Source organism: Lepus europaeus, chromosome 11 (assembly GCF_033115175.1).
Source record: "Lepus europaeus isolate LE1 chromosome 11, mLepTim1.pri, whole genome shotgun sequence".
Classification (NCBI taxonomy): Eukaryota; Metazoa; Chordata; class Mammalia; order Lagomorpha; family Leporidae; genus Lepus; species Lepus europaeus.
Genome location: NC_084837.1, coordinates 115,512,414 through 115,527,929, shown reverse-complemented (window position 1 = coordinate 115,527,929; position 15,516 = coordinate 115,512,414). Strand labels below are relative to the sequence as shown.

The window sequence follows — 15,516 nt, the reverse complement described above, 5'->3', positions numbered from 1 at the left end:
GCTGGGCGACCAAGGAGACCAGCACTTGCACATGGGATGCTGCCTCATCACTCTTCTAGCATCAACACCAGGAGCAGACAGGATCAAGAGGGAAGGCAGACACATGACACACAGAAACTATCCAACCACCCCAAAGTTGTACAGCCCAGATCAATAAGGTTTAGTCTGCTGGCAAGAAGTGAGAAGAGCGCTGCGTCAAGCCTGTGACTGAATTTTGACTATCAAGAGAAACATTTCAAAACCAGCAAACAGTGACAAGATGCTGTTAAGGCAGCTGATAACCAGTAGGAACTAGAAGTCCGACCTGGTGGAGTTGAGAGGTCACTATTAGACAAAAAGTAAAATCACTTTGTATTTATATTCCAACAAGGTAAAGTTCCACAATGAAATGGTTCCACATAGATGGACAGTCTCTGAAATCAGTTTCTGTGCAGATGGGGTTCTTAGCGTTCTCTCTACTCCTTTTTTGTTAAACCGATGGAATGGAAGACAGGCACCAGCAAATGAAGTCCAGCATGAGCTCTCCTATGGTATTTAAGTCTAGAACCAAGTGTACTAATGTGATCACTGCTATTTGCTGCTCTGACAAATGCTAAGCAGATGAGAGCCACACTTCTACATCTGAAAAGACACCATCAGAGTCATAGACACGAATGAATGGACAAATAAGCATTACGAATGAAGGGAGATGCTCCAAGTGGTCATTGGTATTTCAAATAAAAAAGTGGAGGAGACTGCTGGCAACATAGCTGACAGGGCAGAAACTAATTTGATACCTTGATGCTTTCAACTTTCACCTTCTTAATGACTTAACCAAAGAAGAAATTCAAAAGGAGGCCTTTCTCACAAAGAGGGAAAAAAACAGTATATTTTAAACGGACATTGTTCACAATACAGAGGAAAGAAAATGAAGAATCTAAAGAAAGAGACTAAGAGAAGACTGGTCAAAAAGTGAGCCGGAGTGAGGCTGAACACGGAGGGTGGCCAGGCATGAGTGACAGACAGGGCAGACAATTCCTGGATGAATGGGAGACGATGATGCCGAGTGGCTGTGACACACTGCGATATTCATACATACCGAGACTGAACTGCGGGTAATGCTCATAAATCTAACTGCAATTAGTACAGGCTTCTGTGTTAGGAAGGGCATGGAAAGGAAAGCAGAAGGTTAGAGTGCACACGTCACAGCCCCATTAGAAGAGAAGGTTTCATCTTTCAATGGACTGAACATGTCCATCTTCCATAGCATCACAACACAGCACAGTGGTATACCTGCTTTAAGAGGTAGCTCTATAGCAAAGGGCCTCTCAGAACTGAGCCCCCAAACATTCACACTAAAGACAAGTTTTGTTTTTAAATGAAGTTTCTGTTTTCAGTTCTGGGGGGTAAACATTTAGATAATATTGCGTGACCCATTTTGTTTGCTGCCTTTAACATCTGTGCTCACTCACACATCCAGCACCCTCTGGCAAGCCCACATGCAGCTTCGACAGCAGGGAGGACATGCAGTTATTTCAGCGCTAGCCCAGCATGGGCTGTGAAGCATGCTGGGCTCCTGGGAAGAGGCCACTTCTCTTTATAGAGTTCCTGGGGGCCTGCAGCAGGTTTCACTGCAACAGTCTACTTTGATAACCGAGGAGAAGGGTAGCACGTGAGCAGAAACTACACAAGAGGGCACCAGGCAGTTTCCCTTACCCCACTGATTATCAGCCAGTGAGACTGGAGTGATGTATATATAGGTCATGGTTACAAAAGAAGACATTAAGTAAAAGTGAGCAAAAATGGAGGGAATGGCTGTTTACGTAAGGCTTATCTCAACAGCCTATCATATAAAAACCTTTATTTGATGACAGACTCATACACAGAATTCTATTTCCTTATGAATAAAATTATTTAGCTCAAATTCAGTTGCAAATGACTGAGTTCTCTCCTCTCAGGGGTCCTGGCAGGATCAACACTAAGCATCTTGACTGCAGGTGGGACAGGTGGAAGGAAATAAAAAACAAGTCCAGGAAAGGATAATGGGGCAGATTATTAAACCACTCACATTGTATCCAAATACTCGATGTAAAAAATTCTGCACCTTTCATCACACATATTCTGCACACATCCCTAAACAGCTAACGGATCAAGCATGTGGCACCATGAGATTTGGTGATTTGTTGTTGTTGTTTTTCACTTGTTCCTTATGAAAAAGATTCTGAGAATTCCTATTTGCATACAAATGTACTCTTAACCCCAGAAAGGGACCCACCTCCCCCTGTGGCTCCCCCTCTTCATCTTACCATGGATCTACGAATCAGTGACAGCCTGGTCTTTGCCTTATTCTCAGCAAACTCCAGGCTGCTGATGTCTTTGAGACGAGCCTTGTATTTATTCATTTGTTCCACAACAATCAGTTCCACACAGCTGAAACAGGAGGCGAGGGAGAGAACTGTCACAAACAGAAGAAGACCACAGGGAGTGTAGCACACACAAAGTGCTGTTCAGCTCAGTGTGGCAGACAGCCTTACTCTCTGAGTGCACCTGGGATGCCACTGAGGAGTGGTGATAAATCACACAGCCACACTACCTCTCAGGATCAATTAAGTAAGGCTCTCTGCGGATGGGATACAAGCACTGGTCTATTTTTAAAGTTCTTTTTGCAGTCAACGTTAGGAAGGAAAGCAGAGCCCTGAGAGGAAAGATCTAAGTGAAAAACAGGAATCCTGAAGTATTCAGACCCAAGGACCACAGTGAGCATCAATTATCAGAAAATATCACACATATGCAATTTGGTAAAACAGAATTTAAAAATCTATTTGAAATCAGCCTTAAAGAAAAGTCAGATTTGAAAATCAGATCTTTTAAAGTTAAGGATGCTCAGTTGAACCCAATCTAAGCATTTTCATCTTCAGCCTAAGAATATGCAACAATGTCTAGCAATCACTGAAAGTGATGAGGTCAATCTCTATGCTTGATATGTGGATAAAGTGGCTACACCAACTCAGTAGAACAGTCTCTGCAGAGGTGGTGGTCTGGCCTTACGTGGTGGTCTTACTGATGTCCTGCACACTCTGCAGTGGATCAGTGGTGTCGGGACAGCGGAGAATGCAGGGTGCAAACACAATGGCCAAAGCATTAGCAGACATTCGGTTTGTGTCTTCCTGTAGAGCAATCCTAAGAGACAAAACAAAAACAAGTGAAAGAGGGATAGAGATGGAGAAGAGCAGCCGGGAGAGTTGGGAGAGTGAGGACTGCAGGGCGTTAGCTGTACAGGAGGGAAGGATATCCACATCAGTTTAAGGGAGCCACCGTAGACGTCCCCTTTTCCCAAAGTTCCTGGCTTGAGGCAGGCTGAGTCAGAGAGCTTACCAAGGGGACCTGACACTCCGCTCCAGCCAACAGCACCAGACAAACACGTCTACGAATGCAGGGCAGATGCTGTGAGGCACGTGCAGACAGCCATTTTAAGAGATCTAACCAGAAACAAAGGCTGCTTTCTTCCCAACTGTGTGTGATATCTACACACAGAGGAAGAGGCTGCCAGAAAAGCATCTCTGCTGGGTCAGCGCCTGAGCACGACCCCATCACACCACGCACGGCGTGTGCTCAGCTCCACACTCTGGCTCAGGAGTCAGGGAACAGGCTGAGCCACACAGTGCACCACGAGGCTGAGGCTACCTCGTGGCTCAAGCAAGGACACAGAGATGCAGTCCCGCTCCAGTGAATCCTAACTGCCAGTCTGAAGCACTGACTTCATAAACAAAAGAAAGAGAAAACACAAACTGTCTCTGTCAGTTTTCCACCTGCAGGAGCTACTCTTTTACTTAAAACATCCAAGAGGAACCATCTCCCCTTGCTCGCAGAAGCTACCTGACCAGGTGAAAGATGAGGCGCTCCAGTGTATTGAGGTGAGTCCGAGAGAGCTGGTCGATCACAGAGTACACCCCGCGGATCGTCTCCTTCCTCTCCTGAAGGCCTGTGAACAGCAAGAGCAGCGTGAGACTGAGAACCCCTCCCAGGCGCCATCTTTCTCCTCCTGGAAAGAGCCAGGGAGCAGGGGAAGCTGGCTCTGGAGTCTGAGTGTTTCAGGAGAGGCAGCTGTACCTGCACAACGGGAAGAGAGCAACCTACTGTTCCCATGTAGCTCCTTTTGCTCGAGTTCTGTACTATAAGCAGTCTCCTCAGTTCTCATTTATAGCCCAGTCACCCCTGACTACAGCAGAGGACAGAGACACTCTAGTTTCTCAGCCTTTTTGTGGCAGACAGATGTCCCACTACAATTAACCAGTAGTTAGACAACGTCTACATCCTCCAGGCAGGCCTGTCTCACAGCCTACATAGCTGCAGCACTGAGAAAACACACACCAAAACTGGTCAGGCCAGCAGAAAAGCGGACAGCCAGCTTTACACATGGTTCTTGCCTAGACTCAGGATTTAAACCTTGTATCTCTTATTTGATCTTCTACTCCGTTTAAAAACCCTACTTGTCCAATCTCATCGTGACAAGCAATCATGTGACTTACTCAGAGAACTTCTAGAACACTACCATCTTAACGGCTGTAAAGTGTCAGCATTTTATTGACTGTGCACAGCTTCCCTTTGGATCTATAAGGCTGAATTCCTGGATGAGGGCTTAATCATCCACACTACAGATAGCAGGCATTTCGTCCCCACACGTGAGCCTTTCCTGCAATCCAGAAAGCCTGTGCTCACCCATAGCTCGAAGAAATTCCTCATAGAGTTCAAAGGTCATGAGTGGATTGGGCAAGTCCCGAAGCCATTGTTTGAATACACTTGCGATGACATGTATGTTATAGTCATCTAGGTTTACACTCTCAGCATCTGTTTAGAGAAGAGAATTAGAAAACAAAGATAAAACATGCAAACAGAGTCAAACAAATTCACTTCAGAAACTACTCATTGAAAGAAGCCTTCATGTTTCTTAACCAAACTGACTGTGTTATCTCTTCCACATTCTAATTCCCCACTTTGGAATCATGTTACTATTACAGCAAATGTTTTATAATTTTTTTGTGGCCTAAAGCACATGCAAAATAAAAGGTCACATGTTTTGATGCTGAAGCACCGTTGAACTGCTATAAATGTTTCTTAGTACTTGCTCTCAGCTTCTGCCTTTACCTTGCTGTAGACTGGTCTGTAGACCACACTGTGAGAAGTGCCTTAAAAGACAAAAGAGGGGGTGAGAGGGAGAGAGCAAGTAAGTGGAGGGGTTGTGGTGCGGTAGGGGGAGGGGTGGTATTGTGATGCAGTGGATTAAGCTGCCACTTGGGATGCCCACACCCCATATGGGCACTGGTTTGAGTCCTGAGTGCTCCAATTCTGATCCAGCTCTCTGATAATGCACCTGGGAAAGTAGTAGAAGAGGCTTTGGTCCCTGCCATCCATGTCCATGGAAATCCAGATGGAACTCCAGCCTGGCCCAGCCCTGGCTGTTATGGTCATTTGGGGAATATACCAATAAATGGGAAATGAATCTCTCTCTCTCTCTCTCTCTCTCTGTAACTCTGCCTTTCAAATAAAATAAATAAATTTAAAAGACAGAGAGACATACAAAGGATAAAATCCTAGAGACATTTTCTGAAAGTCAGGCTGCTTTAAGTCATGTTGTTCTTAAGAGATGAAAGGACAGTGACATGAAAACTCAGGAAACCTAGTGGAGCATCTTTAACCTGTTTCACTTACAAACTCCTGAAAGTTGCACAGCTCAGATTGGGAAATTGCACTGGAATGACTCACTTGCTCTGCTCCAGTCCCTACAAACTGGAGCTGACCAGGTCTGTAGTTGGCAGAACCTCTTGCCTGAGGTCATCTTCTGTTACTTCAACACTAATTCATTTCTCAGAGATCAGTTAATAAGAAATAGTATTCTGGGAAGGTTCTGGGCCATACAAAGACTAGCTTTGTATCAAAGTTTGGTTCAAAAAAGGGCTATTCCTTTCTGACAGTGATAAACAGAAGAGGTTAAGAGTGAAACCAAAGTCACTTCCTACATAGAAACTTCAGGACTGAGGCCAGTCTCCTATACAAACATATGTTCAGTTCACTAAGTGTCAGTTTAAGTCACTAGTCGGCAGCCAGAGTGCCATGTGGGGTCAGAAAAATAAACCTTAACAGGCAACAGCTTACATTCTGAATTCAGAAGATACGGGATTAAATGCCAGTTTGGTCAATTGTTAATGATGAAACTTCGGGCAAGACTCGTAAGCCTTGGCCTACTTTCCTGTAAGGGGACAGTACTTTCCAGCTCACAGAAATGCTGTGAGGATTATTAAGAAGCCACCAGTACAGTGCTGTGCAGCATCTACAGCTGATTTTCTGGATCTTGCATTTCCTTCTTTGTAAATCAAGGGTTCAAGATCTTACTGGTCAGTTACAAGATTAAAAGAGGTGTGTCACAACCTACGCCTTCAACAATGACACAATCATTACGTTTGCTGAACTGACCACATAAAAACTAAAGAAGCTTCAGAAAGCCACACCATGGCAAACAAGCACCACTGACTATAGGTGAAGAATCAACAAGTAAGGAGAACGTAAAAAGCATGATAGGGCTTATGTAAACACAAGTATTTGGAGTTGATTCAGAGGGCACTGTCTCACCTGTATCTAGACCTTGCCGAAGCTCCTTGATTTTATTAGTGGAACCAGACTTCCGGTAGATGCCTTCCGTGTACAGCCCGTGCATCTCAATGTAGTTTATAAGCTTCTCCACCACCAACGGAACAGCTCGGTCTTCACTGGTCAAACGGGACAGCTCAACCCCAAACTGACGCGATGACAGTTCTGGATCGTACTAAATGGAACATAATTTTTGTTTCTGAATGCACTCAAATATCTTTATAAACATGTTTAACCAACTTTTTAGGAGGAATTTTTACTTCCATAAAGTTCCATGAGGACAGTGAGAAGATCTGGGGGTGGGGTTTGGGGGATAGCGTTGTGGCATAGCAAGTTAAGTCCCACCTGAAGTACCAGCATCCCACATGGGGACTGGTTCAAGTCCGAGCTACTCCACTTCCAAGCCAATTCCCTCATAATCCACCTGGGAAAGCAGCAGAGGGTGGCCCAGGCGCTTGGGCCCTTGCACCGAAGTGGGAGATCTAGAAAAAGCTCCTGAATCCTGGCTTCAGCCTGGTCCAGCCCTGGCCACTAGGGCTATTTGGGGAATGAATCATCAGACAGAAGACCTCCCCCTCTCTGTCTCTTTCTCTCTTTAACTCTACCTTTCAAATAAATAAATCTTTAAAAAAGAAATAGGTGAGAAAGAGGGAATTATAATTAAATGAGCATAACTGAGATACCAAGTTTCAATTTTCTCCAACTGGAAATCTGCGCCTCCGCCCCCCCCCCCCCCCCAGAGTAGAAAATGGAGACAGTGGCTATGCACCCCTGTTTCCTTTCCTGTCAAAAATGGTTCTTGCAGGTGTTTGCAGCCACAGGTAGCACCAGTGCTACCTCAGCTTCCCAAACTCCAACCAGAGGAGAAGGGGAGTGAGTAAGGAGCTTTTATCCCATGTCTCATACAAAGCAGACTGCCTGCAAAGCCACTGGTGGAAAAGCACCCAGGAAGTAAGTAACTGGCTGCAAAAGCTGCTTGCGAGAGTGCACCCTCTCCTGAAAGGGTGAAGAGAATGCATCAGAACATGCCCGAACTATGGCTGTCTGTGAAATTAGTGGACTTCCTCTTCAGTGTCTACTTTGAGAAACCACTCAGGACTTCAGAACGCATCAGCGCTTCCAGAGTGAAGTTACGGGTGTTTTGTGAGAGGCACATGAGGCCTATTTTGTTGGCCTCTTGTATTATTTTCTTTTTAAAGGTGAGTACTTCTTCAAAAAATTTATTTTACTTGAAAGGCAGAGTTACAGAGAGGGAGAGGGAGAGGGAGAAAGAGAGAGAGGAAGACATCTTCCATCTGCTGGTTCACTTCCCAAATGGCCACAATGGCTGGAGCTGGGCCAGTCTGAAGCAGGATTCAGGAGCCTCCTCTGGGTCTCCCACATAGGTGCAGGGGCCCAAGGACTTAGACCATCTTCCATGGCTTTCCCAGGCACACCAGCAGGGAGCTAGATTACAAATGAGCAGCCAGGACTCAAAGAAGTGCCCATATGGGATGCTGGTGCTGCAGGCAACTTAACTCGCTACAGCCTCTTGGAGGCACCAAGCTAGGAGCTTTCCATGCCAAACATGAAACAACTGTGCCAAAAATCATCCAGCTAGCATACCGCATACACAGAGAACATGCTTTAAGAAATTGCTTCAGGGGTTAGGATTATGGCACAGCAGGTTAAGCTACAGCCTGCAACGCTGCCATCCCATATGGGTACCAGTTCAAGTTCCTGCTACTGCACTTCCAATCCAGCTCCCTGCCAGTGCAACAGGGAAGGCAGTGGAAGATGGCCCAAGTGTCTGAGACCATTGCCACCCATGTGGCAGACCCAGATGAAATTCCTGGCAGTGAACCAGATGATGGAAGATCTCTCTCTCTTTCTCTCTCACTGTTAACTCTGCTTTTCAAATTAAAAAAAAAAAAATCCTTTAAAAAATATAACCTACTATAATGGGAAGTATTCCATTTTCATATTTTTTTCTCTTCTTTCTGAACATTAAATTTTTTTTTTACTTATTTATTTATTTATTTTACAGGCAGAGTGGATAGTGAGAGAGAGAGACAGAGAGAAAGGTCTTCCTTTTGCTGTTGGTTCACCCTCCAATGGCCGCCGCGGCTGGCGCGCTGCGGCCGGCGCACCGCGCTGATCCGATGGCAGGAGCCAGGTGCTTCTCCTGGTCTCCCATGGGGTGTAGGGCCCAAGCACTTGGGCCATCCTCCACTGCCCTTCCTGGGCCACAGCAGAGAGCTGGCCTGGAAGAGGGGCAACCGGGACAGAATCCGGTGCCCCGACCAGGACTAGAACCCGGTGTGCCGGCGGCGCAAGGCGGAGGATTAGCCTATTCAGCCGCGGCGCCGGCCTGAACATTAAATTTTTAAAACAATTTTACTTATTTATTTTCATTCCCCAAATGGACAGACACAACAGCCAGAGCTGAGTTGATTAAATACCAAGAGTTTCTTCCAGTTCTCCCATGTGGGTGCAGGAGCCCAAGCACTTAGGCCAACCTCTGCTACTTTCCCAGGTATATTAACAGAAGACAAGCAGCAATGGCTGGCACCGCGGCTCAATAGGCTAATCATCCGCCTGCGGCGCCAGCACACCGGGTTCTAGTCCCGGTCGGGGCACCGGATTCTGTCCCAGTCGCTCCTCTTCCTGTCCAGCTCTCTGCTGTGGCCCAGGAGCACAGTGGAGGATGGCTCAAGTCCTTGGGCCCTGCACCCACATGGGAGACCAGGAGAAGCACCTGGCTCCTGGCTTCAAATCAGCGCACTGCACTGGCCGCAGCGCGCCGGCCATAGTGGCCATTGGAGGGTGAACCAATGGAAAAGGAAGACCTTTCTCTCTCTCTCTCTCTCTCACTGTCCACTCTGCCTGTAAAAAAAATAATAATAATAAAAAGACAAGCAGCCAGGACTCTAACTGGCACCCATATGGGATGTTGGCGATGCAGGCAGTGGCTTTATCCACTATACCACAGCACTGGCCTCACATTAGATGTGTTTTCTTCCCTGGATGTCAAAAAAAATACCTAAGTATATGATTGTGAGTAGAAAAACCAGTGACAGAAATCAGGTCCTGGAAGTTTTTTCATTTTCTTTTGTGTGCATTTTTAATAAAAATCTGGGGATGTAAAACATTAATGCAAATCAAAATGTGTCAGTGAACAAGTCTCAGCCCTTTAATTTTATAACACAAACCTGTTAACTGTTTCTGGACAATGCCAGCATTTGGATTTTTCAAAAATAACTAAATTTCTCATTGACACTAACTACTAAGTAGCATTTGTATCATTTTCATCATACAGTAGAATCCGCAAATCTTAAAAAAAAAAAAAAAGGATTTGGGTCTTATTCTATCAACTAAGAGAAGCCACCAGATAATTTTTTTTTAAAGATTTACTTACTTAATTTACTTAAAAGGTAGAGTTACACAGAGAGAGAGAGACAGAGGAAGAGATAGAGAAAGAGAGAAAGAGATATCTTCTATTCACCGTTCACTCCCCAAGTGGTTGCAAGGGCCAGGGCTGGAACAGGCTGAAGCCAGGAGCCTGTGGCAAGGCTCCCAGTGTCTGGGCCATCTTATGCTGCATTTCCTAGGTGCAATAGCAGGAAGCTGAACCTTAAATGTGTATGTGTGTGTGTGTGTGTGCGTGCACGCACACACTTGTATGTCTCCCTCTCTAACTCTGTCTTTCAAACAAATCTTTCTTTATTCAAGATTTATTTATTTATTTAAGAGGTAGAGTTACAGACAGAGAGAGGGAGAGACAGAGAAAGATCTTCCATCAACTGATTCACTCCCCTAATGGCCGCAACAGCCAGAGCTGGCCTGGTCTTTAGCCAGGAACAGGGAGCTTCTTCCAGGTATCCTACTTGAGTACAGGGGCCAAAGCACTTGGGCCATCTTCTACTGCTTTCCCAGGCCACAACAGAGAGCAAGATAGGAAATGGAGTAGCTGGAACACAAACCAATGCCCATATGGGATGCTGGCACTGCAGGTGGAAGCTTAACCCATTAAGCCACAGAGCTGGCCACTCAAATAAATCTTTTAAAAAATATTTACATTGTCAAAACATGAACTTGCTTAGGTTATTTTATATTTGCAACAGAAATACCATTTTTCTTCATCTTTTTTGTTCAGGATTTATTTATTTGAAAGGCAGAATTACAGAGAAGCAGAGACAGGGAGGCCTTGCACCCGCTGGATTAATTCTGTTGTTTCTTTGATGATTTTTTATTTGATTGACCTGTCCACTGGTCAAAATGGCATGCTAAAGTCTCCCATTATTATTTTATTGGAGCACATGTCTCCCTTTAGATCCATTAACATTTGTTTTAAATAGCTGAGTGACCTAGCACTGGGTGCACACATTTACTATAGTCTCATCTTCCTGCTGAACTGATTCCTTAATCATTACATAATGACCTTCTTTGTCTCTTAACAGTTTTTACTTTAAAGTCTGTTTGATGTGAGAATAGCTACTCCTATTTGTTTCTGATTTCCATTTGCAAGGGATATCTTTTTCCATCCTTTCATCAAGTTGTTTGTTTTTTAATTATAGCCTTCCACTTGAAGGGCAACTCCTTAAGGAAGACATAAGTCTAAAGAAGTTGTAAACCTTTGAAAGCAGTATTTTTTCAAACTGTACCTTGTATTAGTAGCTCATCTACAATGAAGGTAAAATAGTTCCATGAAAATCAATTCAGTTATATATACACATCCTCCTATGTGTGTATGTGTGTCTGTTGCGTCATAACATAAAATATATTTCTTAATGTATCCGAAGTCAAAAGCTTGAAAGTCATTGCCCTATAAAATCATCAAAGAGGACTTGGCTTCCTTCCAAAGGACACCAAGCACGAGGGCTGTTGTGGGCTGCTGACAGTGGCGTCTCCTTACCTTTTTAGAGCACTTGGCTGAGCTCTTCAGACAGCACTTCTTATGGCAGGCGTATTTACACACTGAAAAACAGGCGAGAATGCAGGCCTTTTAGGAGTCTGCAGACCAGCGACAGCACCTTACCAGACTTACAACTTCATTTCAGAAGTAAGTTTTTTCTTTAAATCTGAGACTTATAAAATCATATATGTCCTTTGTGCTGTGTTAACAACTAACAAGGATTTAAACGCATTCTATTGGTGAAAGTGAAATGAAAGAGCATATCTAAGATTTCCAGTCCTCATACCCCTTCCTCCCTTGCTCCAACTCCAGCCAAGACTAAATTTATGATTTGAGTATCTTAGTGATTTCACAAGTTTGTGTCCATATTCCCCCACATATATGTGTACAAAAGCCACAAACACCCAGTATGATGTATTCTTAGGGGTAAGGAAAGCATACTGGCAAACACTCTTACTGAAATGGAAAGAAAAAAAAAAAAAGAAAGAAAAAAGAAAACCAGCCTAGCACATCCAGATACAGGAAAGGTCCAGAACAGAGCTCTGGAAAACCAGGAACACACGCGGCATCGGTTGTGAACAGGAAGATGAGATGGAGAAAAGGGTTTCTTTTCGGGTGACAGACAACAAGGCGCCAGCCCCGGGTGAGCATGGAGGGGCACACAAGGAGGCTTCTGGACAGGCTGGCTGTCACTGCACTAACCCAGCTCTGGTTCCTGCAGGCCACCACCTCAGCATCCTTTCCTCAGCTTCTACACTCTAACTCTCAGGGCCGGCACTGGGGCACAGTAGGTTAATCCTCCACCTGCGGCACCAGCATCCCATATGGATGCTGGCTCTAGTTTTAATTGCTCCTCTTCCAGTCCAGCTCTCTGCTATGGCCTGGGAACGCAGTGGAAGATGGCTTAGGTCCTTGGGCCCCTACACCAGCATGGGAGACCAGAAGAAGCTCCTGGCTCCTGGCTTTGGATCGGCTCAGCCCCAGCCATTGCAGCCATCTGGGGAGTGAACTGGTGGATGGAAGACCTTTCTGTCTCTCCCTCTCATTTTCTGTAACTCTACCTCTCAAATAAAAAAATAAAATCCTTAAACAAAAATCTAACTTTCAGAGTTTCAAAGCCAAGATCAAGTAGGGAGGACATGTCATTATATTGGTTAAATCACCAGGATAATTAACAAGAAAGTTAGTTAATCTTATTAATAAATCAAATCAAACCCACCTCAGTCAAAAAAGCAAATTCTTTAAAGATTCAGGTATAAGTAACAGGAGAAACTACAAAAATTAGACTAACAATAAAAAGTCAAGTGAACTTCAATTCACTTGCCATTTTTACTCTCATAATTTTTTAGGCCACTGATAAAAAGATGAAAGGAAAACTGTTTTGAACAAAGAGCAAGTGAACACATCCAGGAATGGTGGTGACTTTGCTTATAGCCACATGACATTTACCCTTGTTATGACACTGGACCCAGATCTTCCTAAGATTTCCTTCAGTCATTTCTGGTCATCCATTAACAGCGATACCCCACAGAGTGACTTCAAACACCTAAGTGGATGTGCAGAGTAACTGGAACAGAAGCTAAAGGCCCACTGTAAGCAAGAACCAAGCTGAATTACAAACAGTTCCTACTTACATTTTACTTTAAAATGTATTTATTTATTTAATTTATTTGAGAGGCAGAGAGATGGAAAGATAGACAGGGCTCCCATCTAGTTTATTTCTGAAGTGTCTGCAACATTCAGAACTGGACCAGGCAAAGCCAGGAGCAGGGAACCCAATCCAGGTCTCTCCTGTGGACAGTGGAAACCCAATTATTTTAAGCTACCTGCTGCCTCCCAGGATGTATATTAGCAGGAAGCTAGAGACTAGAGCCAGAGTTAGGATTTTTTTTTTTTTAAAGATTTATTTATTTATTTATTTGAAAGGCAGGATTACACAGAGAGAAGGAGAGGCGGAGAGAGAGGGAGAGAAAGGGAGAGAGAGGGAGGGGGGGAGAGAGAGAGAGAGAGAGAGGGAGGGAGGGAGGGAGGGAGGGAGGGAGGTAGGTCTTCCATTTCTGGTTCACTCTCCAATTGGCAGCAACGGCCAGAGCTGCGCCAATCAAAGCCTGGAGCCAGGAGCACATGGGTACAGGGGCCCAAGGACTTGAAACATGTTCTGCTGCTTTCCCAGGCCATAGCAGAGAGCTGGTTCAGAAGTGGAGCAGCTGGCTCTTGAACCAGCGCCCATATGAGATGTCCACACTGCAGATGGCGGCTTTAGCCACTACGCCACAGTGAAGGTCTCCAGAGTTAGGATTTAAATCCATGTACATCAATAAGGGAGGCAGGCATTCAAAGCAATGTCTTAAGTATTAAGGTAACTACACACAACCCTCAACTTACACTGTAGGATTTACATAATCTAGAAAAAATACCTTTTTGGCTATAGTGTAAGACATCGTTCATTCGTTCGTTCATTCTATCTATCTATCTAACCCCCTGCCCAACAAAAATCTATTAAACTTATTCTGTACAAGAACTGTCCTAAGATCTGCAGGTACTGAAGTTTCCTGACCTTACGGAGCCTACACTGTAGTGGTACAGACCAACAAAAAAGCAAACAAATGAGTGCTTAATGTAATTTTAGATGCTGGTAAGTGCTATAAAAATACTAAGCTGAGTAAGAGGATGGAGAATTGGGGGACAGTAAGGCATTCTAGAATAGTAGCGGAAGCATCTTCTGAGGAGGTGACATAAAGGTGGGGATATGAAATCATAGTGAACTATGAGAGGAAAGATGGAGTGTGCTGCAAATCTGACATATTCAGTGATCAAGTAAAATCAAGACATCTGGTTTGGACAGAGTACAGATGAAGGACAGTATTATGAGAGACAAAACTAAAGAATTAGGCAGTGTGGGGCTGCTGTGGCATAGCAGGTTAAAGCCCTGGCCTGCAGTACCAACATCCCATATGGGTACTGATGCGAATCCCGGCTGCTCCACTTCTGATCCAGCTCTCTGCTATGGCCTGGGAAAGCCGTAGAAGATGGCCCAAGTCTTTGGGCCCCTGCACCCGTGTGGCAGACCTGGAGGAAGCTCTTGGCTCCTGGCTTCACATCAGCTCAGCTCTGGCCATTGCAGCCCATTGGGGAGTGAACCAGCAGATGGAAGATCCCCCCCCCCCCCCCCCGGCTCTACATCTCTCTGTAACTCTTTCAAATAAATAAAATAAACCTTTTTTTTTTTTTTTTTTTTTTTTTTTTTTTTTTTTAAGAATTAGGCAGTGTGAATTATGCCTTCATGTTAAAGAAGCTGTAAGGCTACTCAGGGAAACAACAGAAATGTCAGATAGTTAAGAAAATACTTCCAAGGTCTCTCATACTTACATTTGCAAACAGAGGCTCGGTCCATTATCCATATCAAAGAAGAACAGTATTCACAGTATGTAGGGATGCTATACTGGGTGGCCTTAAAGATGTGACCATTGTGCTCTTCCACCTGAATGAAAAATTTCAGCCGTTTACATCAAAGCCAACACAGCAAACACTGCCCTAACATAGTCAGCCAGTGGGAAACACTTCAATCCCATGTAGAGTCTTCACTAGGCACTCATTACTAAGGGGAGAATTATGATATTCTGAGAACTTAACAAAAATAAAATACATGGTCCCTGCTTTCAAAAAGCAACATGATCAACTAATATGTACTAAGCACATAACAGCTGTCTCATGTAACTCTGAATCAGCACTCAAATCAAAATCAGTAGTTCTCAAATCTGCTTTTTACCCTCGGGAACTTTGTATACTCTTGAAAATTAATGATGGAAGCATTTCTGCATACATATCTAATCAATATTTACTGTAGTAGAAAACAAAACTGAAAATGAGTCACAGAATTTGTTAATTCACTAAAAATTAATAACATTAAACATATTACATATGAAAATAACATTTCAACGAAAAACAAATGTCTTTAAAGCAAAAAAAAATTAGTGACAAAAGGGGTATTGTTTTAC

General features: G+C 44.2%; 1 protein-coding gene across 10 annotated transcripts in view; it reads right to left on the bottom strand.

Moving 5' to 3' along the window:
* Positions 1-15,516, bottom strand: part of MYO9A (myosin IXA) — a 278,674-nt gene that overhangs the window by 20,567 nt on the left and 242,591 nt on the right. For all 10 annotated transcript variants that reach the window (XM_062206520.1, XM_062206521.1, XM_062206519.1 and 7 more), the window contains 7 exons: positions 14,888-14,999; positions 11,519-11,580; positions 6,607-6,799; positions 4,699-4,827; positions 3,856-3,961; positions 3,028-3,159; positions 2,286-2,409 (listed from right to left, as the gene is read on the bottom strand). In XM_062206520.1, coding sequence (XP_062062504.1) covers positions 2,286-2,409; positions 3,028-3,159; positions 3,856-3,961; positions 4,699-4,827; positions 6,607-6,799; positions 11,519-11,580; positions 14,888-14,999 — 858 coding nt within the window. The remainder of the gene's footprint in view (positions 1-2,285; positions 2,410-3,027; positions 3,160-3,855; positions 3,962-4,698; positions 4,828-6,606; positions 6,800-11,518; positions 11,581-14,887; positions 15,000-15,516) is intronic.